The sequence below is a fragment of the Blennius ocellaris genome (assembly GCF_963422515.1).
Source record: "Blennius ocellaris genome assembly, chromosome: 19".
In the NCBI taxonomy this organism is placed as follows: domain Eukaryota; kingdom Metazoa; phylum Chordata; class Actinopteri; order Blenniiformes; family Blenniidae; genus Blennius; species Blennius ocellaris.
The window spans coordinates 3174693-3200948 of NC_137668.1; the positions used below are offsets into that span (position 1 = coordinate 3174693).

General features: G+C 45.5%; 2 protein-coding genes across 2 annotated transcripts in view; both read right to left on the bottom strand.

Moving 5' to 3' along the window:
- Nucleotides 1-20797, bottom strand: part of cubn (cubilin (intrinsic factor-cobalamin receptor)) — a gene marked incomplete at both ends in the record, with an annotated part of 148059 nt that extends 127262 nt beyond the window's left edge. Inside the window, 9 exons of the mRNA XM_080515224.1 lie at nt 2637-2768; nt 3159-3327; nt 4479-4605; nt 4783-4886; nt 9714-9815; nt 13556-13594; nt 13771-13866; nt 19797-19926; nt 20757-20797. Coding sequence (XP_080371350.1) covers nt 2637-2768; nt 3159-3327; nt 4479-4605; nt 4783-4886; nt 9714-9815; nt 13556-13594; nt 13771-13866; nt 19797-19926; nt 20757-20797 — 940 coding nt within the window. The remainder of the gene's footprint in view (nt 1-2636; nt 2769-3158; nt 3328-4478; nt 4606-4782; nt 4887-9713; nt 9816-13555; nt 13595-13770; nt 13867-19796; nt 19927-20756) is intronic.
- Nucleotides 20798-22689: 1892 nt separating this feature from the next.
- Nucleotides 22690-26256, bottom strand: part of pde1ca (phosphodiesterase 1C, calmodulin-dependent a) — a gene marked incomplete at both ends in the record, with an annotated part of 43483 nt that continues 39916 nt past the window's right edge. The window contains 4 exons of the mRNA XM_080515225.1: nt 22690-22850; nt 23094-23354; nt 23560-23723; nt 25229-25349. Of these exons, the coding sequence (XP_080371351.1) occupies nt 22690-22850; nt 23094-23354; nt 23560-23723; nt 25229-25349 (707 nt within the window). The remainder of the gene's footprint in view (nt 22851-23093; nt 23355-23559; nt 23724-25228; nt 25350-26256) is intronic.

The following is a 26256-nucleotide window of genomic DNA, read 5'->3' on the forward strand; positions in this document are numbered from 1 at the left end:
ACGTGTTCAGGAAGAAGAGTTAGTCCACGTGTTTAGGAAGAAGAGTTAGTCCACGTGTTCAGGATGAAGAGGTAGTCTATGTGTTCAAGAAGAAGAGTTAGTCCACGTGTTCAGGAAGAGGGGTTAGTCCACGTGTTCAGGAAGAAGAGTTAGTCCACGTGTTCAGGAAGAAGAGTTAGTCCACGTGTTCAGGAAGAAGGTTAGTCCACGTGTTCAGGAAGAGGGGTTAGTCCACGTGTACAGGAAGAAGAGTTAGTCCACGTGTTCAGGAAGAAGAGTTAGTCCACGTGTTCAGGAAGAAGAGGTAGTCTATGTGTTCAGGAAGAAGAGTTAGTCCATGTGTTCAGGAAGAGGGGTTAGTCCACGTGTTCAGGAAGAAGAGTTAGTCCACGTGTTCAGGAAGAAGAGTTAGTCCACGTGTTCAGGAAGAGGAGTTAGTCGACGTGTTCAGGAAGAGGAGTTAGTCGACGTGTTCAGGAAGAAGAGTTAGTCCACGTGTTCAGGAAGAGGAGTTAGTCCACGTGTTCAGGAAGAAGAGGTAGTCTACATGTTCAGGAAGAAGAGTTCGTCGACGTGTTTAGGAAGACGAGTTAGTCCACGACATAATGCGACGGCGGCACAAGTTAGTGACGTGTGCCGTGGTGGGGAAAGAACTACAAGTTTCCGAAAATGGAGCGCATTTGGGTTTAAGATGATTTCAAGTTGTTCCAGCAAATTATTGCTTTGGTAACTTACATGATCCTTTTTCTGCCATTGTCATTTTCCGTAAATGCTCGGAGTCACAAGGAAATGTGGGGCAGCATGAGCTCGCCTCCTTGGTGAAAGTATGCATCAATGCTATCCTATGCTAAAGGAGGTGCTAAAGGAAGCAACAAACCTCCTTTTCTTTGCTTCTTAAGAATTCGGACAGTACTTATCATGGCCACTACACCAAACACTTCCGGGGTTAAGTCAAAGTCGATAGATGAGGAGTTAGGACTAACATTTCGGACATACCCCTAGGCTTAAGGAGGCTCTAAAGCAGGGATCAGCAACCTTTAATGCTCAAAGAGCCAGTTGGTCCCATTTCCCACTTAAAACAACACCCAGAGAACGGCACACAACTCACTCAACCATGCGCACACGCCTACATTGTCACTCAAAATGTCACTGTGACATTATGGTGGGTAATGTCAAAGAAGCACACAAGAGACAAAGCTTATACTTTACAACAGGAGTGCACATCAGTCTTTTATTTTGACACTCCCCCAGGCAGACCATGCCAGGAGGACACGACACACAAAACCTTCTTCACTGCTGGTTGACAACTTACAACTAATAAACTAAACTACATGAACTAAGCAACAAAAACACAAAACAACACAATTATTACCAACACTACAAACCTAATATAACCTCCAATAACTACGTTTAAAAGACGACAAACAGAAACTCCCATAATGCATTGCAGCTTTCAGCTCCTTTATTGCTACACATTATTAAAATAGAAGATAAATGTGGGAGATCTGGGATTTTTAGAACCATGAGTGTGATGGTGTGTCTTTAATGTCCTGTAGTTGTTGTGTAATTCACTAGAATTTGCCGTCACTCTCAACAAGTCTGCAATGAACCTCCTGGAATTGTCGGCGCTCCACAGCGCAACGGTAGACACAGGAAGCTCCCAGCTTCAGACACCAGTTGAGGTGTTAACACCAGTGTTAACACCAGTTATGGGGCGACCGTGGCTCAGGTAGTAGAGTGGTCGTCTTTCGGAGTGAGAGGTCGGAGGTTCGATCCCAGTCTACACCGGTCTATGAGTCGAAGTGTCCTTGGGCAAGACACTGAACCCTAAATTGCTCCCAGTGGTCGACTAGCGCCTTGCATGGCAGCTCTGTCCCATTGGTGTGTGAATGTGAGCGTGAATGGGTGAGTGAGCTGATATGTAAAGCGCTTTGGGACTACCTCAGTGTGGTTAGAAGGCGCTATATAAATCTAGACCATTTACCATTTACCAGTTGAGCCACTGTCATGACCTGCAGCCACAATTCTACGTTCTTCGTACCATTATTGTTGCGTAATGACGTCGTTCACGACCCGCCTACAATTTACCACTCTTTGTAGCGGGACTGCGCAACGCAATATGCCTCTGGGTGCGCTTTGCCTTACCTCCCATACCACCCCGCTCCGGGATAAACTGCAGTGGGACAGAGGCTCAAGGAGGGAGGAAAGAGCCGCATCCGGCTCCGGAGCCGCGGGTTGCCGACTCTTGCTCTAAAGGAAGCATCAGTGTTTCCTACACTAAAGGAGATTCGAAAGGAAGCACCAGTGTTTCCTAGGCTAGACTTTACCCGTGCAGTAAAGTAAGCCCAGTTCAAACCTATGTCGCCGATTCAGTAAGAAGGTGGAGGTGGCTGCCAAGCGAGGCACCCAGTCCCTCCACTTGGACCAATGTGGGGTTCGGTGTCTCCCTCAAAGACACTTCAACATGTGGATACGGGGATTTGAACCTGTAATCTTCCCCATTGAGAGACAACTGCTCTGCCAACTCAGCAGTTGTAATGAAGTCGGAGCTCAAATCAATACTGCTCATCCCGATTCTGTGAACACCTTCAGATGCACTGTGAACTGTTATACTCATGTTATTCGTCATGTCGTACCTGGAGGACACGGCCCACAGTGGAAAGAGCCCATGGTGTTCAGGCACTGAACCATGGGAGTGGTGGAGCAACCTCCATTGTTGCTGGAACACTCATCCACATCCTGGCAGCTGTAGCCGTCACCCTGCCAGCCTAAGACACACCGGAACAAACACCCCCCTCTTTACCCACAGACACATGCTTTTCACACAAATATACTGATTCAGTTTACAATAACACTTTTCCCAATAGCAGAACTCGTCTTCTCAGGAGTTTGAGGCACGTTTTGGTTTTCTTTCTCGAGTTGTAGCACATGTAATGTCTTATCATTATTTTTTACTACAATAATGTATGCTGTTATGACGCTAAACAAGATTCTTACCTGTATTCATACACATTGGTTTACATTTGACTATAGTAAGAGTACTGTTGGAATTCTCTGTCATATATAGCAAAAACAAGTTACCACAGCCACGAGTACTTCCCCTTCATAAAACCTGTCCAGCAACACTAACGTGGTGTTCATGATAGATGATATTTCACCTGCTGGGCAGGCTCCGCAGTAGAAGGAGCCCTGAGTGTTGTGGCAGAGAACCACAGGGTTTGTGGAACAAGGTTTGTTGGGGAGGTTACACTCATTAACATCAGCTGCACATGCAGGGTGGTCCTCAGCCGCCTCCCAGCCACTCTCACAGATACACCGGTACTTAGGCTGTGGAGTCCAAACAGTCATAGTGAGAAAGGCAGTGAGACTCCATCTATATATCTATCTCTCTATCTAACTATCTATTTATCTGGTTATCCATCATCTTCTTTGTATTTTTTTGTTGGAATTACAACACGTGCATTTGTGGCCTGAACAGCTGAAAACAGATTTTCCAGAATGACTCCTTCGATTAAATCAATCAACTGACTTGTACTATTCCACTGATTCCTTGAACTGACTCCTTCCATTAACTCCTACTTACTGTAACTCTTCTCCTGACTCCTTATTTTGTGATTCCTATTGAGTTTTAAATTGACTCATTCTACATACTCCTATTGAGGCTCAAACTGACTCATTCTACTGACTCCTATTGAGACTTGAACTGAATCATTATACTGACTCCTATTGAATCTTAAACTGACTCATTCTGCCGACTCTGATTGAGGTCTTAAACATACTCATTATACTGACCCCTATTGAGTCTTGAACTGACTCATTCTTCTAACCCCTATTGAGTCTTGAACTGACTCATTCTACTGACTTCTATTGAGTCTTGAACTGACTCATTCTTCTAACCCCTATTGAGTCTTGAACTGACTCATTCTACTGACTCCTATTGAGTCTTCAACTGACTCATTCTACTGACTCCTATTGAGTCTTGAACTGACTCATTCTTCTAACTCCTATTGAGTCTTGAACTGACTCATTCTACTGACTTCTATTGAGCCTTAAACTGACTCCCATTGAGTCTTGAATGGGCTCATTCTGCTTACTTCTATTGAGTCTTAAACTGACTCATTCTGCAGACTCCTATTGAGTCTTGATCTGACTCGTTCTACTGACTCGTATTGAGTCTTGAACTGATTCATTCTGCTAACTTCTTTTACTGAATCCTTCTATTGCTGACTTCTTCCATGAATTCATTCTATGGATGATTCACTGGCTCAGGGTTTGAACCCAGATTGCTCGCTGATTGGTGACACTTCCATCATCATATCTTCTAAACCGAACAAGAGTTATCCTCAAAGAAAAAAACAGTTTGACATTCACAGCAAAGATTTACCAAATATTTTAGTCTTAATATTCAAACCTGATGTTCATCCTACAAATGCCAGTAAAATATGTATCCCTAAATGTTTGAGGTAGTTCATGAGTACCTGTCCTGCAATGACACGATCGGCATCAATACATATTCCATGTACACACAAGTCCTGCCCGCCGTTCCTGCAGTCATCATAGCGGTCAGTGCAGAGAGTCCCAGACCACTCTGGAGAACACGTACAACTGCACACAAAACACAATGTCGCCAAGCGCTCCGATACCCTCCACACGCATCCCTTTTCACAAGTACTACTGGAAGTGCCATCATTTCAACATAAAACAATAACATTGCTCTTTTTTAACATGTGACCTTTTCAGAGCAAGTTGTTTTAAAACCTTGTCGAGTGCAAATGAACTCACGTGAAGGATCCCGGGGTGTTGGAACAGGTCGCCCCGTTCTGACAGCCCTGCAGCGTCCCTGCATAGCGTTGGCACTCATTCACATCCACCGCACAGTCTGGACCCTACACACACACACACACACACACACACACACACACACACACACACACACACACACACACATAATTTAATCTATTTTTAATAGTGGTTTTTGTGTTTTTATGCTGATGGTTGAGTGAAGAAGCTCAAAAAAGTGATTTTAACACACTCGTGGTTAACAATAGTAAACAATATTATCCATTGATGTTTAAGCTGTATTGTGTCATGTCAGCCATAGTGGAATGTTATAGAGCAGGTTAAACATTTAACAGGTGAAAGTCATGATACAGATTGGAGCATAGAGGGAGGAGACAAGAGGATGATTGCAAACACAAGGCAGAACAAAAAGGAACAGACGCAGAGACCTGCCATTGCCTGCTTATTTCTGTAACTATGGACATCAAAGAAATTCTGGAGCACTGGAAAGTCACGCATTCATGTCAGTGTACCCACTAGACCAATGTTTTTCAACCTTTTTTAAGCCAAGACACATTTTTTTGTTTGGAAACATCTGGAGGCACACCACCACCCAAAAATGTTCAAATGTTAAACTCTGTAGCCTCTATTAACAATATAAAGTCATTCTCATCAATGCTTTATCAACAGGAATCAAATAAATACAGAAAAAAGTATTTCCCAATTTCTTTTTTTTATTGTGACTCCCTCAGTGTGAAACCTGGACCTGATGGATGAAGAGCTGAGATCCTGGTTCACATTCTTCCTTTTCAAAAACTTCTCCATCACTGTCACTGACACAGTACTTTGATACAAGATGGTAGCAGGAGGTGGAGATGAACCACACTGACGTCTGTCACTTTACATTTCACCGGCAAAGTTCTGTGCTGCCCTCTAGTGGTGAAGAGTAGTTATACATGATTACTCTTCAACACACTGCTCTCACAGCTGACAGCGGCTGTGAGAGCAAATGATTTTTAGAAAAAAATGTGAAATTGGATAATTACCCGGCACACCTGACTAGATCTCGCGGAAACACCAGTGTGCCGCGGCACCGTGGTTGAAAAACACTGTACTCGACCAATCTTCTTATGGAAGACGCCTCTATTGATCATCTTCTGAAGAGAACAACATATTATCCATATTATCCTTGAAAGAACCATGGAATTTATTCTGTGGCTACGTTTACACATACAGTAGAACCTGTGAGGAGCAACACCCTGTGCTGGACGACACGTCACTGTTTAACCCATATTTAACTGTTAACACACCTTAATGAAGACAACCTGCCTGACGAGGACAACGCACAGGTTTTACAGGAACATTTCAAACTGAGCAACACTGAAACGGCCAAAATATTTTGACTGAACCGGATTATTGGAATATTCAGACTGCAGGTGATACATGATTGGATTCATACTGCACTATGGACTCACTTCTTTTTATTTGTTTTTTTTTTCCGCCCTTGTCCTGTTCGAAAGCATGGACAGACAATATGATGTGATTGAGAGCTTCTGATGTCAGAACAGTTTTTGCTCTTGCAACAGGAAGAGACTAAGAGTCTCCCCATGTTGCTGCCTTTAGTAGAAGTTGGCATGGCTGACATACATGACCGGGGGATGCTCAAAGAGAGAGAGAAGATTGAGAGGAGAGACAGAGAGAGAGAGAGAGAGAGAGAGAGAGAGAGAGAGAGAGAGTGAGAGTGGGGGTGTATGGGGATGGGTGGAGGACAACATACAATACCCTTGCTATTGCTGCATATATTATTTACAGTAATCACACTGATCCAAATATTTTCCAATTGTTCTGAGATTAAACCAGCCTGAGCAGCTCTATCTAGACAGTAACGTGATTTTCTAGCAAGAGTATAAATTAGCAGGTTGGCAAAAAAAACAAAAACAACAACAATGATAACAAAAGCAAAAACAAAACATGATTTTGAGAATTGTAAGAACAATAGCAGAAAACAAGAAGAATCAGCAGCAAATCTCATCGATGAGGAGTGGAAGTGCAGCGAATAGGTGAGACTGGAATGGGGGGGTCCAGGCATAATGACAAGTCTTCACAGATCTTTTGTGAGAATGTTTGGACTGGTGTACACTGCCAGAGTGTGTGTAGGTATCAGGGAGATCATCTGTGTAAAGTTTGACATCATGTACTCTGGTACAGTAAAGTTTGAGTTCACATACTCTGGTACAGTAAAGTTTGACATCATGTACTCTGGTACAGTAAAGTTTGAGGTCACGTACTCTGGTTCAGTAAAGTTTGACATCACATACTCTGGTACAGTAAAGTTTGACATCACGTACTCTGGTACAGTAAAGTTTGAGGTCACATACTCTGGTTCAGTAAAGTTTGAGGTCACATACTCTGGTTCAGTAAAGTTTGAGGTCACATACTCTGGTTCAGTAAAGTTTGACATCACATACTCTGGTACAGTAAAGTTTGAGGTCACGTACTCTGGTTCAGTAAAGTTTGAGGTCACGTACTCTGGTACAGTAAAGTTTGACATCACATACTCTGGTACAGTAAAGTTTGAGGTCACGTACTCTGGTTCAGTAAAGTTTGACATCACATACTCTGGTACAGTAAAGTTTGAGGTCACATACTCTGGTTCAGTAAAGTTTGAGGTCACATACTCTGGTTCAGTAAAGTTTGAGTTCACATACTCTGGTTCAGTAAAGTTTGACATCACATACTCTGGTACAGTAAAGTTTGAGGTCACATACTCTGGTTCAGTAAAGTCTGACATCACGTACTCTGGTACAGTAAAGTTTGAGGTCACGTACTCTGGTTCAGTAAAGTTTGACATCACATACTCTGGTACAGTAAAGTTTGAGTTCACATACTCTGGTTCAGTAAAGTCTGACATCACGTACTCTGGTACAGTAAAGTTTGACATCACGTACTCTGGTTCAGTAAAGTTTGAGGTCACATACTCTGGTTCAGTAAAGTTTGACATCACATACTCTGGTACAGTAAAGTTTGAGGTCATGTACTCTGGTACAGTAAAGTTTGAGGTCACATACTCTGGTACAGTAAAGTTTGACATCACATACTCTGGTACAGTAAAGTTTGACATCATGTACTCTGGTACAGTAAAGTTTGACATCATGTACTCTGGTGCAGTAAAGTTTGACTTTCCTTTAACAGCAGAGAACATAAACTCACCAAGAGGCTCCAATCTGGTCCCACCAAGGAGCTTGTAGAGGATTTATACTAGTTTTATTTTGACATTTCATTGTATTTTGTACCAGAATGTTTCATTAAAATTGACTTTATGTTGAGATTGTAATCATTTTCAGTACTCACTGTTTGCTCTAGTAAACATATAGATAATAGATTAATTTCATTCCATACACTGTGACCACAACAAAGAAAAACTTTGAAGTGTAAATTTAAAGGTAATTATAGCAATATTTTACCAGTCTGGTCACTCAGGATGAAACTGGACTGTATGTGGTCCCTGAAGTACATTAAATCTTATTTAATGATTATCTTGTATATATCTTATACACATGTGTATATATGTATTTGTACTGTATACATCTTATATATGTGTGTATATATGTATTTATATTGTATACATCTTATATACATGTGTATATATGTATTTATACTGTATACATCTTATATACATGTGTATATATGTATTTATACTGTATACATCTTATATACATGTGTATATATGTATTTATACTGTATACATCTTATATACATGTGTATATATGTATTTATACTGTATACATCTTATATACATGTGTATATATGTATTTATATTGTATACATCTCATATACATGTGTATATATGTATTTATATTGTATACATCTTATATACATGTGTATATATGTATTTATACTGTATACATCTTATATACATGTGTATATATGTATTTATATTGTATACATCTCATATACATGTGTATATATGTATTTATACTGTATACATCTCATATACATGTGTATATATGTATTTATATTGTATACATCTCATATACACACGTGTATATATGTATTTATATTGTATACATCTCATATACACACGTGTATATATGTATTTATACTGTATACATCTTATATACATGTGTATATATGTATTTATACTGTATACATCTTATATACATGTGTATATATGTATTTATATTGTGTATATCTTGTATTTGGTTCATTGAATATTAACTGGTCCTACAATTTGTGACCCGTCCCTCTGAAGAGAGGACACCTGTCATCAGGGGACACTTGCCCTTGGATTGTAGGGCGTCTCTACATCAGGGGTTTTAGTGTATTCTGTTTTTTTTTACAAAAATGGACATTTCCCATTGTTTAAAAAATATCCTCCTGGTTCAGAGCTGCTATGACCAGCCAGACCTGTAGGGGGCAGTGTAATGAGACACACAAAGCCATGATGGCCAATCAGAATCATGGAAAAAGGAGGGAGTATTAGGACACACCCATACTGTGCAGCTGAGTGAGTGAGTGGACCTGTTAGAGGACTGCGGGCTCGTCTGCCACGCTCACATTTCAGCCTCCTGCCCTGGTGATCTGTGGAATCTGACCCAATCACCTGCTCCAATGTTTTGTTTGGTTTTTTTACTTTCAATATCTAATGTGCTTGGTTGATTTATCATGTCTAAGCTGATGTTCTTCATCATCTGTAAAAACAAACTAAAGTGATTTCACTACTTGTTGTCAATCTTTTCTGGATGTACTTTAGATCCCACTCTACCAGTTGTGTGGCCCGTGAAACTAATTCATGCATTCATTGATAAAGATCACAACAGTACCACTACATCTCGACCAATCAGATCTGATATGTGATGAGATGAATATCACTTCAATTCACTATCATGAAAGTGCAATAAGCTCTGAATGATGTATGAAGAAGAGGAACTCACAGTCCAGTTCTGGAGACAGATGCAGTGATACGAGTTCAATACATTGAGGCAGGTTCCTCCATTGTGACAGGGCTTGCTGCTGCACGAGTCCTTCTGGACCGTCTGTGAACAAAACAAGCATCGTCAGCTCTGCTGTGAGCCAGGACGACTGACCAGCCAGGACGACTGGCCAGCCAGGACGACTGACCAGCCAGGACGACTGACCAGCCAGGACGACTGACCAGCCAGGACGACAGACCAGCCAGGTCGACTGACCAGCCAGGACGACTGACCAGCCAGGACGACTGACCAGCCAGGTCGACCGACCAGCCAGGACGACCGACCAGCCAGGTCGACAGACCAGCCAGGTTGACTGACCAGCCAGGATGACTGACCAGCCAGGTCGACTGACCAGCCAGGTCGACAGACCAGCCAGGTTGACTGACCAGCCAGGATGACTGACCAGCCAGGACGACTGACCAGCCAGGACGACAGACCAGCCAGGTCGACTGACCAGCCAGGTCGACTGACCAGCCAGGATGACTGACCAGCCAGGACGACTGACCAGCCAGGACGACTGACCCGCCAGGACGACTGACCAGCCAGGTCGACTGACCAGCCAGGACGACAGACCAGCCAGGTCGACTGACCAGCCAGGACGACTGACCAGCCAGGTCGACTGACCAGCCAGGTCGACTGACCAGCCAGGTTGACTGACCAGCCAGGACGACAGACCAGCCAGGTCGACTGACCAGCCAGGACGACAGACCAGCCAGGTCGACTGACCAGCCAGGTTGACTGACCAGCCAGGTCGACTGACCAGCCAGGACGACTGACCAGCCAGGAGGACTGACCAGCCAGGACGACTGACCAGCCAGGTCGGCTGACCAGCCAGGACGACAGACCAGCCAGGACGACAGACCAGCCAGGTTGACTGACCAGCCAGGACGACTGACCAGCCAGGTCGACTGACCAGCCAGGACGACTGACCAGCCAGGATGACTGACCAGCCAGGTCGACTGACCAGCCAGGACGACTGACCAGCCAGGTCGACTGACCAGCCAGGTTGACTGACCAGCCAGGTCGACTGACCAGCCAGGACGACTGACCAGCCAGGACGACTGACCAGCCAGGTCGGCTGACCAGCCAGGACGACAGACCAGCCAGGTTGACTGACCAGCCAGGACGACTGGCCAGCCAGGACGACTGACCAGCCAGGACGACTGACCAGCCAGGACGACTGACCAGCCAGGACGACAGACCAGCCAGGTCGACTGACCAGCCAGGACGACTGACCAGCCAGGACGACTGACCAGCCAGGTCGACCGACCAGCCAGGACGACCGACCAGCCAGGTCGACAGACCAGCCAGGTTGACTGACCAGCCAGGATGACTGACCAGCCAGGTCGACTGACCAGCCAGGTCGACAGACCAGCCAGGTTGACTGACCAGCCAGGATGACTGACCAGCCAGGACGACTGACCAGCCAGGACGACAGACCAGCCAGGTCGACTGACCAGCCAGGTCGACTGACCAGCCAGGATGACTGACCAGCCAGGACGACTGACCAGCCAGGACGACTGACCCGCCAGGACGACTGACCAGCCAGGTCGACTGACCAGCCAGGACGACAGACCAGCCAGGTCGACTGACCAGCCAGGACGACTGACCAGCCAGGTCGACTGACCAGCCAGGTCGACTGACCAGCCAGGTTGACTGACCAGCCAGGACGACAGACCAGCCAGGTCGACTGACCAGCCAGGACGACAGACCAGCCAGGTCGACTGACCAGCCAGGTTGACTGACCAGCCAGGTCGACTGACCAGCCAGGACGACTGACCAGCCAGGAGGACTGACCAGCCAGGACGACTGACCAGCCAGGTCGGCTGACCAGCCAGGACGACAGACCAGCCAGGACGACAGACCAGCCAGGTTGACTGACCAGCCAGGACGACTGACCAGCCAGGTCGACTGACCAGCCAGGACGACTGACCAGCCAGGATGACTGACCAGCCAGGTCGACTGACCAGCCAGGACGACTGACCAGCCAGGTCGACTGACCAGCCAGGTTGACTGACCAGCCAGGTCGACTGACCAGCCAGGACGACTGACCAGCCAGGACGACTGACCAGCCAGGTCGGCTGACCAGCCAGGACGACAGACCAGCCAGGTTGACTGACCAGCCAGGACGACTGACCAGCCAGGTCGACTGACCAGCCAGGACGACTGACCAGCCAGGACGACTGACCAGCCAGGTCGACTGACCAGCCAGGACGACTGACCAGCCAGGACGACTGGCCAGCCAGGACGACTGACCAGCCAGGTCGACTGACCAGCCAGGACGACTGGCCAGCCAGGTCGACTGACCAGCCAGGACGACTGACCAGCCAGGTCGACTGATCAGCCAGGACGACTGACCAGCCAGGACGACAGACCAGCCAGGTTGACTGACCAGCCAGGACGACTGACCAGCCAGGTCGACTGACCAGCCAGGACGACTGACCAGCCAGGACGACTGACCAGCCAGGTTGACTGACCAGCCAGGACGACTGACCAGCCAGGTCGACTGACCAGCCAGGACGACTGACCAGCCAGGACGACTGGCCAGCCAGGACGACTGACCAGCCAGGTCGACTGACCAGCCAGGACGACTGGCCAGCCAGGTCGACTGACCAGCCAGGTCGACTGACCAGCCAGGACGACTGACCAGCCAGGTCGACTGACCAGCCAGGTCGGCTGACCAGCCAGGACGACAGACCAGCCAGGACGACAGACCAGCCAGGATGACTGACCAGCCAGGTCGACTGACCAGCCAGGACGACTGACCAGCCAGGTCGACTGACCAGCCAGGTTGACTGACCAGCCAGGTCGACTGACCAGCCAGGACGACTGACCAGCCAGGACGACTGACCAGCCAGGTCGGCTGACCAGCCAGGACGACAGACCAGCCAGGACGACAGACCAGCCAGGTTGACTGACCAGCCAGGACGACTGACCAGCCAGGTCGACTGACCAGCCAGGACGACTGACCAGCCAGGTCGACTGACCAGCCAGGACGACTGACCAGCCAGGACGACTGGCCAGCCAGGACGACTGACCAGCCAGGTCGACTGACCAGCCAGGACGACTGGCCAGCCAGGTCGACTGACCAGCCAGGACGACTGACCAGCCAGGTCGACTGATCAGCCAGGACGACTGACCAGCCAGGACGACAGACCAGCCAGGTTGACTGACCAGCCAGGACGACTGACCAGCCAGGTCGACTGACCAGCCAGGACGACTGACCAGCCAGGATGACTGACCAGCCAGGTCGACTGACCAGCCAGGACGACTGACCAGCCAGGACGACTGGCCAGCCAGGACGACTGACCAGCCAGGTCGACTGACCAGCCAGGACGACTGGCCAGCCAGGTCGACTGACCAGCCAGGACGACTGACCAGCCAGGACGACTGACCAGCCAGGTCGGCTGACCAGCCAGGTCGACTGACCAGCCAGGACGACTGACCAGCCAGGACGACTGACCAGCCAGGTCGACTGACCAGCCAGGACGACTGACCAGCCAGGACGACTGGCCAGCCAGGACGACTGACCAGCCAGGTCGACTGACCAGCCAGGACGACTGGCCAGCCAGGTCGACTGACCAGCCAGGACGACTGACCAGCCAGGTCGACTGACCAGCCAGGTCGGCTGACCAGCCAGGACGACAGACCAGCCAGGACGACAGACCAGCCAGGTTGACTGACCAGCCAGGACGACTGACCAGCCAGGTCGACTGACCAGCCAGGACGACTGACCAGCCAGGACGACTGACCCGCCAGGACGACAGACCAGCCAGGACGACTGACAGGCTCAGACATCTTACCAATTCAAGCGTGGCCACTTTGTTCTCCAGTAAGGACACCTGCAAAGAGACACATGTTCAAGTCGCTCCTCGCTGTGTGTTACTGGTTTATATTGAAAGACTTTGTTGATTGAAGAAGACAAAATGAAGGAAATGAGCGATTTTAAAAAAAGAGAGAAAATGAAAAATGGATAGAAAAGAATGTGTTGTTTTAAATGAAAAGTGTGTTGTGGTACTTTGGTGTCGAGCTGCTGTAGCTTGTTGGTGATATCGGGGGGGACGGCGCCTCCATGGGTCTTTATGTCATCAATGTCGTGTTTGTTGGTTTTGATCTGAAACAGAGATTTATTAGAAAATAATCAATGACATCTGCTGACTTCTGAGTTCAGTAGCTCAAAATGTCCTTATAAAATAATATGCTGCAGGTTTAGTAGATCTCATGACTTTCTGAAGTCCTGCAAACATCTTGAAGGGATGGGTGACCTATTCTTAAGAGTGTTTATTGTGATTATTATTCGCTTGTCACCGAATCCAGGATTCACTCATACATTTCACAGCAGCAGTCTGTTCAATAAAGACAGAAATATGTGACTCAGACTCAGATTGCGTCACATTTTCAGACCAGGTTGAGCAGAAAAGACGTACAGCTCGTCAGTTCATGGGGTTAATGATACAAGGAGAATCACTACGAGTCAGCTGTTCTGAACCAGGTACAAATGATAACCTCAGTGTATTTAACAAGACAGAGTCCACTTTAGATTGACTTCTCCTACATTGAAGTCAACGTATACAGACCAGGATTGTGTCCTGGTCTCTGCCGTCCCTGGGCTCCAGAGGTTTTACTAAACTGGCCCTGTAGCCTCATGTAGTTTGAACCTGTGATGAAGAGCTTCACACCTTTCCTGTCAAATGGAAATAATACTTTTTACATGTCCTCTCCTCAAGCCATGTGCAGTAAACACAGAGTGCCACATGGCAATGGACATGAACTGCAGTGATTTCCTGGATCAGTTACACATTTAGTCCTCAGATAATGAGTCATGCTGTGAAACCAAAAGGTTCATGTCAAAGTTCAAGCACAAGCATGTGTTTTACAGCATTGCTGCTGGCTTGTGGTGTTGTCCACCTCCACTTTGACATCGTGTAACACCACGAGTGTGAATGTCAACACTTATTTTGTCACAATCCACAAACTGGATGAAGCAGTGGATGGTTCACTGAATTACAACAACTGAACATCAGTCAGAAAAACAAAGCAAAGCTTTGTGTTTAGAAGCTGGGATGGACTGTCACCTGTCCTCACCTGTCCTCACCTGTCCAGGTGAACCTGTCCTCACCTGTCCTCACCTGTCCAGGTGAACCTGTCCTCACCTGTCCTACCCTGTCCAGGTGAACCTGTCCTCACCTGTCCTCACCCTGTCCAGGTGAACCTGTCCTCACCTGTCCTCACCCGTCCCCACACATCCAGGCCCTACAGCTGGGATTGGCTCTAGCACCCTGCAACTCTGAACAGGTTTAATCAGCATGGAAGATGGATGAATAGTAGTAGTAGTAGTAGTAGTAGTAGTAGTAGTAGTAGTAGTAGTAGTAGTAGTCATAGTTGTAGTAGTAGTAATAGTTGTGGTATTAGTAGTAGCAGTAGTAAGGCGTTTGTACAGCTTTACTAAATCTGTTCAACAAAATGTGCAGCTCAAAGCCAGTTCCATCAAGCTTTACCTTTATGTTTCATCATAACATAATTGCAGAACATCCATACCTGTGCCACACCTTTCAACCCCACAGGGGACCTGGTCTCTCCACTCACCTGTCAGCAGCTTGTGTTGCTCACTGCTGAGCAATACGTTGCTGGATATCATGGATTATATTCTTTAAAGGTTTCTAAGGGCTCTTATGCAGATAATATTATTCTAATGAGTTAATGATTTGCTCTGTTTTTATTTCTGGCCTGGACATTTGCCATTACTGTTTTCCTTCTACAGACAGTCCCCCCAGTGTCCTTCCTCATTGACTCCTCAGGCTGCTGTTGGCAGCACCAGCACCCCCTACTGTTGTCCTCTGTCAATTACATCCTCACCATCCCTGTTCTCAAAACTAAACCCTCTTCCTGCTGTCTCCTCACCCTCTAACATCCAAATCGTTCATGTGGCGACTGTTTCTGTTCCACGACCATTTTACCAAAGACTAGATGAATCCCCCAGGAGAGGAGTTAAACATAGGAATCAAATGTACACTGTTAAATATTTGTTCACTATCATCTAAATCTTTACTTATAAGTGATTTAATTACAGACCACACATTTGATTGATTGCCCCTCACTGAAACCTGGTTAAAAAGAAATGAATATCTCAGCCTCAATGAAGAAACTCCTCCCATCATGTTAATCACCATCTTCCTGGAGAAACTGGAGGAGGAGGAGGAGTATTATCCATTTATAACTCTAGTCTTCTTATCCATCCCAGACCTAAAACTAACCAGAAATCTTTAAAGTATCACTCTAAATCTGATGCATTGTGACTGAAAAACCCAGCAGCCAGTTCTACTTCTCATAGTGGACCGTCCTCCTGGACCAAACTCTGAATTTCTGTCTGAACTCTCAGACTTTCTCTCTACTTTAGCACTGAGCACAGATAAAGTCATCATAGTGGGACACTTTAATATTCATGTAGATGTTGACAATGACGGCCTCAACATGGCATTTAGCTCATTACTGGACACAAGTGGATTTTCACAGAAGGTGAATGAACCCACTCATTATCTTAATCACACACTTGATCTTGTTCTCACTTACAGTATTGACATTGATCAATTAATGGTTTTTCCCCACAACCCTCTGTTGTCAGATCACTTCCTGATATCATTTAAATTGACATTAACTGGCTTTATAGCCCCTGAAAATAAACTGAAATATAAGAGATATCTATCAGATGATGCTGTAACCAAATTCAAGGAAGTACTCCCACCAATACTAACTTCAATACCATCGTGGATCCAGCAGAAACCAGCTGCCACACCATCAGCCCTACTAAGGATGACTTGGTTGTAGATGGACCAGCAGTAAACAGCTGCCACGTTTCTTAGGTGAGGCTTCATTATATCTGATTTAGCCAAAGCTAACTTCATTTAAATGCATTTATGAACCACATAATAACAATCTTGCCTTTTTTAGATTAAGAGAGCCCCCTAGTGGTGAAAACTACAATCCTTTTAAACAGTTTGTGAATAGGGACACTTATTGAGACTAATAGAGATTAAGACTAAGATTAACATACTTGTAAACAAATAGAAGCATTAGTCCCTTTTAAAAAAGGAATGTTTTGTTGCTGGTTTACTGGAAATGACAGTTAGTCTGAGTTTAAGGGACACTATAGATACATCAGGTATATTTCCAAACAACACCTAGATTCATCTTTCAAAGCATTCTGGAATGATTTGACAGAAACCTTAAAAAAAGAAGTGCTAAGCTCTTAGACTTTCAATACCTGAAGACTGCTGACACACTCACTTCTTTCAAATCACCACTTCAAACGTTCTTGTTTGTACAGGAATTAGAATAAACTATAGATTTCACTTACTTACCAACCTAACCCTAACTTATCTTGATTAATCTCATACCTTATTTATTCAAATTTTATGATATATTTCTTTTATTAATATATTTCGGATGTCTTTGTAAAGTCCTTGCATCCCTCCAGAAAAAGATCCTGGAACACCTGGTGCAGGACCCCCCCCCCCCCCCCCCCCCCCAGGCAGTGAGGCACCAAATGAATCATAATGAAGATACAAACTATCTGCACTTTGCTATGTTATATTTTATTCTGACAGCTGCACTATTTTATGTCCTCGTTTTATACTGGTCTTAACTGACGAGTACACTATTTTACTTCTAATTTCATTATTTTCTGTGTGTACTATTTTATATATTTATTCCCTGTTTTTACACTGCTTTTAACCAAGGAGTACACTATTTAGTTTGTGTTCTTGTACTCTGTACAATTTAAATGACAATTAAAAAATCTTGAATCTTGAAGTATTTCTGTATTCCTATATTATATTTCTTTGTAAAGCACTGTGAATTGACCTGTGTTCATATGGTTCTCTATAAATAAATTGGCCTTGCCTTGCCTTGCAGCTACTCTCTCTTTCTCCTTCTACTTCTGTCTCTATCTACCACTGTCTCTTTGTGCCCCCCTCTCTCAGTCTCTATCCCTCTGAACCAGGAGACAGACTGTAACAGTGGTTTGGTCCAGGAACCAGGAGACGGACTGTAACAGTGGTTTGGTCCAGGAACCAGGAGATGGACTGTAACAGTGGTTTGGTCCAGGAACCAGGAGACGGACTGTAACAGTGGTTTGGTCCAGGAACCAGGAGACGGACTGTAACAGTGGTTTGGTCCAGGAACCAGGAGACGGACTGTAACAGTGGTTTGGTCTAGGAACCAGGAGACGGACTGTAACAATGGTTTGGTCCAGGAACCAGGAGACGGACTGTAACAGTGGTTTGGTCCAGGAACCAGGAGACGGACTGTAACAATGGTTTGGTCCAAGAACCAGGAGACGGACTGTAACAGTGGTTTGGTCCAGGAACCAGGAGACGGACTGTAACAATGGTTTGGTCCAGGAACCAGGAGACGGACTGTAACAATGGTTTGGTCCAAGAACCAGGAGACGGACTGTAACAGTGGTTTGGTCTAGGAACCAGGAGACGGACTGTAACAGTGGTTTGGTCCAAGAACCAGGAGACGGACTGTATCAATGGTTTGGTCCAAGAACCAGGAGACGGACTGTAACAGTGGTTTGGTCCAGGAACCAGGAGACAGACTGTAACAGTGGTTTGGTCCAAGAACCAGGAGACGGACTGTAACAGTGGTTTGGTCTAGGAACCAGGAGACGGACTGTAACAGTGGTTTGGTCCAAGAACCAGGAGACGGACTGTATCAATGGTTTGGTCCAAGAACCAGGAGATGGACTGTAATGATGGTTTGGTCCAGGAACCAGGAGACGGACTGTAACAGTGGTTTGGTCCAGGAACCAGGAGACGGACTGTAATGATGGTTTGGTCCTGGAACCAGGAGATGGACTGTAACAGTGGTTTGGTCCTGGAACCAGGAGATGGACTGTAACAGTGGTTTGGTCCAGGAACCAGGAGACGGACTGTAATGATGGTTTGGTCCAGGAACCAGGACCACACGCTTTCATCTACGCTGATCCAGAGCATCCCAAACATGCTCAATGGGGGACATGTCCACTGAGGATGCTGGCCAGGAGAGAACTGGGATGTTTTCAGCTTCCAGGAATTGTGTCCAGATCCTTCAGCACGGGGCCGTGCAGCATCCTGCTGCAACATGAGGTGATGGTCGTGGATGAACGGCACAACAATGGGCCTCGGGATCTCCTCACCATGTCTCTGAACATTCACAATGCCATCAATAACATGGTCCTGTGTTAATGTCCAGAACATCTGCCTGCCCACCCCATAAGCCCACCTCCACCGTGGGCCACAGGGTTTGAGGGCGCGTGCGATTGGCATGCTGGAGAATGTTGTGGACTTTAATGACCCTGTCATTAAAGCTGCTGCCCATACCGTTCAAACTCCAGGTCCCTGTCCCTGACCTGTGGCCACGCCGTGTCTGCTTGCTAGCATGTTAATGTTTAACCAGCTCATATGCGGAGCAGCAGTCCTTCAGTGGGTGAATAAGATGTTGTAATGAAACACGAGCTGCAAGTGCAAACACACTCGTTCAGTCACTATCTGACTGAATCTGTCAGATTTGGCACATTGGGCCCAAAGGATGGACAACCAACCAGATCAACTGTTTTCAGGTTTGAGAGGTCACCACCCTCAGCACGACCTGTAACGCCAGCAGCTCCACTCCAGACACAAATGAATGCACTTAGTCTAAAAGCACCAACATAACATGACATTCAAAGGCTAATTAGCAACAAAATGCAGGCATGGAGTAGGGAAAATAATTGTCATATATAATTCCATTGAGATATTTATAACGTGTATATTGGAGCTCTGGCTTTAAGTCTTTAAACATTCTGTCAAGTTCTATTTTCTGGGGAGTGAGAGTTTTCTTTCAAAATAAAAAATAGAAATGATCAGTCACAGTAGTTAAATCATGAACATCCTGCTGTGATAAATTAACTTTTTTTTTTAAATGATAACATTCATCATCACTACTTTTCTCACATAAACATGAAGTGTTCGAATGCCTGGATTCTGCTCTCGCCTGCTTTGCATCAGGAAATAGGCTGCTTACCTGCGTCAACAACAGGCTGAGGTCTTCATCGCCCACTTTAACTCTCCCTGATGCAGAGGGCTGGAAGCGGATCTCTTTGTCGTTCCCAGTCGTGAAGACGAGGTTTCCATCATCTGACTGCATCCGAGGCCTACAGATTCAAACCACCACAGTACTGAACACAGGTCCTCCTTGTGCACACGCTCCACGTACTGAACATGACAAAGCATCGCTTGATAAATCTGCGGGACATCTCAAAGTACCTGAACCAGCTCAGGGGGATTTGATCATACATGCTGCTATCAGGTGGATTCATCACAAGCCACTCTGACCATGTGCTGTTAATCTGATTTAGTTGCTTTGAGATGCCTGAACAAAAGAGGATATGCAGAGAGCATCCCTATAAGGTGTCCTGTAAAAATCACAACTCACAGGTCACTGCTAATTCTCCTCCCTGCCGTGTCATTTGGCTCTCCGTGTCGCCCCATCCAGAGGAAAATGAGAATGAAGAAAAGCCATGAGTGGAGCAGGATGGCCGCCATGGAGAACACAAGTGTTGTGTGAGACCTGAGAGCAACTCTTCTGGGGTTTAATCCACTACCTCATGCCCTCTTGTGACAATCGTTCCTATGACTTTGACCTGACAGAACACCTATAAAGCAGTTTCCCAAAGCTGCTTCACTCAGGTTCATTTATGCTGGTTGATGATAGGCCGACCATGGTTTATTATTGAATGAGTGTGGCCCTCACATGATTATAGGAGATGAGTAACCTGCTTCATGTGACCTGAGCCCACATCAGGCACTGCAGAAGAAAACGAGAAAATCTGCATCACTCAACACAATGACAGATTTTAAACCATCCATTATGGAGGTTTTTAGGGTGATATAATTATCTTGATATATTTTCATTATTGATGTACTTGTTGAATTTACTTCTATGGATTTCACCCATGCTATTTATAGTTCACCTTTGCTTTACCTGTTGGGAGCACTGCGGCCAGCTGGGAGGTCAAAGGTCATAGTCAAGGACCCGGTGTGAGATTCAAACCTGCAAGCTTGCTTCTCTGCGCTACCTCTGCCCAATTATATTTAATATAGTATTGTTACGTGGTGCAGGAGAACGGTCAGGTGCAGAAAGCAAGTAGGAGAACAAACCCATTTTCTGAGGTGACTTTTTTTAAAACAGTCAAAAGGAGTGAGTCTGAAGCAGAGCTGAGAGAGTGGAGAGTTTATTTGAGGTGCAGAGTCAAGGACAGATGTAGAATCCGGGGAAACCTCAGGAACAAGATACTGAGGTGGGTCCTCCAGGACGGGTCTGCAGTTCCACGTGTCACTGAGATCCAGTTTGCTGACTGGCGTGAGTCTAAAGCCTCTTTTCCACCGCAAAAAAAGGTCAGGGTGGAACGGAGCAGTAAGGTAAAGCAGTACAAAGCAGTAAAGTACAGTGTTACGGAGCAGTAAAATAAAGTGTTACGGAACAGTAAAGTAAAGCTCCCCAGAACAATGGAATATGGAAGCTAGTCTTTAGCGTCTGCTTCCTGTGTGTCTCTGCTAAAGGACCATTTCTAGAATGACTTGATGTGAATGCGATTTGTCTTGTAAAACGTCAGGAGTCGTCAGATGGTGTTCAGTTACTGTGTGATGTTGTCTTTGATGTGATATGTGTAGGATTGTGAGTTAACTAGCTAGTAAAGCAAAGATTAGCATGCAGACCCTGTGTCTGTGGCAGAGCTAACGTTGGTTTACAAGTTGATCACTGCTCCTAATATCATTATCTATAGAACTCAATCACTGTAACAGAACCAACACATCTTCATAAAGTTAAACAGTTCTATCATAGCATCAGGTTTAACTAATCTCAGGTAAAGCCCAGTTGTTCCCACTTCCTTGAAGGAGTTCAGTTGTTGTCCTGCTGGAGGGAAGCTGGTGTCTTCTCCTGTAGTTAGCACCTCCTGCTAACTGTGGTTGCTGGTTCTGCAGGCTGAGGAGAAGAAGATGAAGTTGATGCTTCAGGAGTCCTTCTTTGCAGCTCCTGGTTGTTCCTTTTGTTCAGACTGAGGATCTGGTCGCTCAGGTCTGTGATGGTTTTCCTGCTGGTTGAGGAAAACACAAAGAAGTTCTGTGAGGCGTCGTTTCCCTGGTCCGTCCTGGAGGAACTGGTTGGTTTTCCTGGTTGATGGGAGATCCGACTCTGGGTGCTGGTCTCTGGATCAGGGGAAGGTCTGACTCTCGTGGTGGGTCAGCAGAGGAGTGAAGGCCTCTGGTGTTAGCTGTATGCTAACACTGGGTGAGCTGCTGTCAGCAACCTCCTCCTCCGTTGAAGAACAGGAGCAAAGTTTTTAGAGAGCATCATGACAAATGAAGTCTTTCATCAGAAATGAGCCCATTTTCTGTGATCTTATTGTGAGATCCCAACAATTTTATGCCGTTCATATTATTATATTACCTACTTCATACGTGATACAGTCTAGTGTGTTTTTACATTATGACTATAAGTCCTGAGAAAAACTGCTTCTGTGGACGGGAATTCCTTTTTGGCACACTGGCCTACTTAAAGCACTGGATAGCATTTAATCAGCTGCTCCTCATCAAAATAAGCTCTCTGGTGCTCTTGCACCACAGTGCTGGCCACTCCTAACCACTCGGGACACCTCTGGAGCTCTTTTATATCTGGCAGAGTAGGAGTGATTCTCAGAGTTAAGAAACATGATAAATAGCTTTCAATCTTCAATTTCACAAATTCTAAGGACTCAAGAGTAAGTTGGCCTTAAGATGCTTGATAAATACGACCCCAGATCTCCACAGATGTTCTGTATTGCATGCTGACATTTTATTTTCAAACTCCTGCATGGCGACTACAGCTTCATGACAGCAGTGAAATACAGGAGTTCATTGTGCAGTAACTGGTTCCATCACTTCCTGCGACGGAGGGAGATACACTGGAGTTTTCTTGCTCTGGCCCTGGCATCAATCGGTCGAGTCTCAGTGACCTTTGACCTGATGAGCCGGTAGGAGCTGGCACAGTAGCTGGGTCTCTTGTAGTAGTGGATCAGAGGACAGTCCCGCGTCGGTGCTGCAGAGACAAACAGAAAAACCAAGCCAAGCCAAGCCTCAGTGGGCGATTTCAACTTACCCTAACAGTTCAACGCTCATATTTCCTGCAGAATGAAACACTCATTCTGTGTCTTATTTCAAACTTGTGTTTGAAATAAGCTCCAGTGTCTACTCTGTCAGTGTTATCATGCCCGACGTGGAGAAGAAAAGCCCTGGAGTGCACCGTTATGCCTCTGTTCCAACAGGGACTCCACAAACCCACCTGAGTGCTGGTCCACTTGAGGCTGCTGGTCCTCTCTGGGACACTGCCTCATGTCCTCCACTTCACCTGCTTTCATCCTCTCAAGGTGGAAGTTTGGCTTCGCTTCCTGGTTCTCCATCTGGTTCTCTTCCTGGTTCTCCATCTGGTTCTCTTCCTGGTTCTCCATCTGGTTCTCTTCCTGGTTCTCCATCTGGTTCTCTTTCTGGTTCTCCTCCTGGTTCTCCTCCTGCTTTTCCTTCTTCTTGTCTATTGCTTCCAAGTCTGTCACCACACACACACACACACACACACACACACACACACACACACACACACACACACACACACACACACACACACACACACACACACACACACACACACACACACACACACACACACACACACACACACACACACACACACAGGAAGACTTCAGTGTGTTTGTAGGGTAAAATGGAAGTTCCTGATGAATATTCAGTCTGACCTGTGGCTGCCTGGTCCTTCCATTTCTCTCTGTTTGTATGGATTTCTTGGTTCCATGTGCCCTTGAAACTCTTGAAGTCCACGGTGGTCAGCGAGCAGCTGACCTCTGACCCTGTGCTCTTGATACTGGAAGGCTTCCCATTACTCCCACTCGTACTGTTGACGCTAAAGAACACAAAGGAAAAGACTAATAAATTAAAGCAAATAATAAGATAAAGTATCTTATTAAGGTTTTGAGCCTCATTGTTATATCTTATACATACAGAAGTGAGTTACATGAGCTAATCATGTGGTGAAACATCAGACACGACAAGTGTTTCCTAGCCAGAACTCATGTACGAATTGTGCCGTGTCAGCATTACTCAGGCCCAGTTACACTGCCACCATTTCAAGTGAAAGCACGAAAGAGTTGTTGGATTTTGGGTGTTTGTTTACATGACAACGGAGCTCAGAGCTCTGAAAACACAACTTTCTGACAATGACTCCCAAGGTAAGACTTTCTGAAGGCGCTCGTGCTCAGTCTCCATCTAGATGGTGGAGACCATGCCACTGGTCCTGGTCCTGGTCCTGGTCCTGGTCCTGGTCACCACATTGTAGTAACTAGTAGTTCTGTACATGCTCAGGAGAGACAATCAGAACAATCTCTCCTCAGGGGTGTCATGACCAAGTCCATTTTCTCCTGTGATTTCTTAATTTTATTTTGACAGTCACCATAATAACAATCCAACTTGGTGGTTTTATTTTGACAGTCACCGTGATAACAATCCAACTTGGTAGTTTTACTTTGACAGCCACCATAACAGCAATCCAACTTGGTAGTTTTAAATTGACAGTCACCATAATAACAATCCAACTTGGTAGTTTTACTTTGACAGTCACCGTAACAACAATCCAACTTGGAAGTTTTATTTTCACAGTCACCATAATAACAATCCAACTTGGTAGTTTTACTTTGACAGTCACCGTAACAACAATCCAACTTGGTAGTTTTACTTTGACAGTCACCATAATAACAATCCAACTTGGTGGTTTTACTTTGACAGTCACCATAATAACAATCCAACTTGGTGGTTTTACTTTGACAGTCACCATAATAACAATCCAACTTGGTGGTCTGTCCACTAGAATGTCCATGTTCTCCCACTGAGAACATTTTGAGGTCTTTGTTATGTGCTGCATGTGTGTGTGGTTTCATTACATAAACAAACAACAGCACCAACTGGTGGACAACATGAAAACTGGATCATCTTCAGTATTTCTGCTGTTTCTACAAAAACAAATATTGTTCTGGAAACATGAAACTTTTGTGAAACTAAAAGCAAAAACGAGAGGTTGTCAATTGAAGCGTTGTGTAAACACGTCAGTTGCTGCTTTAAGATGGGGGACAAACACCATGAAGACACATAAAGAACTGTGGAAAAAGAACAGAGGAAGAGTTTACAGCAGGTATTGCTGTAGCAATGTAGAAAGATGGATCGGCCTCAACATTCTTTCTCCGCACACTGATCTTCCTCTGCCTGACATCCTGAATCACTTTTACACTTTCAAGAAGGTGGTGTTTCAAGAAGGTGGTTTTCTGGTGGTGCTGCCCAGAAAGCAACACCACCACTGCTTCTCCACTCCAAACAGCTGGAAGGACATGAAGGAAGTGGGAGTTTTGAGAAGGTCACCTGGAGTGTTTGATGGCAGTCAGTCCCGTCTGAGACGCCTCCTCAATTAGTGGCGTCACAATTTTCTCAATCATTTCTGTCAGCACAGTGAAGGTTGGCTCCACAATGAAGTCAATGAATCCTGTAAAACATAGAACCCACAACAAAATTGCTCATAATTCTGCATCTTCTTTACAGGATTTGATCAGAATATGTTCCTCCACTCATGTAAATACTTAATAAACCAGCTAAAACTGAGCATGGAATGGTGACACTGAGTCCTGAACGGCTCCAGAGAACAAAACTCTCCTCTCATCCTTGACTTGGTTTTAGTTTGATGAAAGGAAGCTGTATGTTGAGGAAAGTTCATATGGGTTAACAGAAGTACATAATGAATAAAGTATGAATTGAAACATGCATTGTATAGCATCGAGAATTCATCTATAGTATACACGTGTTTACTGCTTGTTTCTTTCACATACAGGCTGGTTTTGGCTTTCAGAGTTGGCTTGTAGGAGACAGGTGTAGAAGAAATGCACTGGAAACAGACTGGAGTTAGTGAGGGGAAATTCACATTACCATCCTGCATGAAAAAGCTGTGGATATTTACAGAAGGTCCAAAGACTTTCCTTTTGAGGACGACACAAGAGCTGTCCACCATGTCAGATGAATATAAAAGAGGAAAATAACACGTTCCTCAGTCAATATCATCATCTGACTGCTTGATTTCTCTGTGAGAACACACTTTATTTTGCATCAAGCAATGCAGATCTCTTGAGTCACTGACTGCCCTCCATGATGACTTTTAGGAGAAACAATGGGGAAAATGGTGGTCCAGTGACACTATTTAGTCAAACTGTTGAGTTTTTGACATGACACTAACCAAAGCTCACATGGCAGGTCATGTTTACGGCTCATACATCATGTGAAGAATTTCACACATTCTTATGATACATTGACCAAAACTATTCTTGAATTAAACTAAAGTGACCAGAGCACAGGTTTAATACCCCAACAAATATGTGTCTGGACATTAATGAGAACCTTGT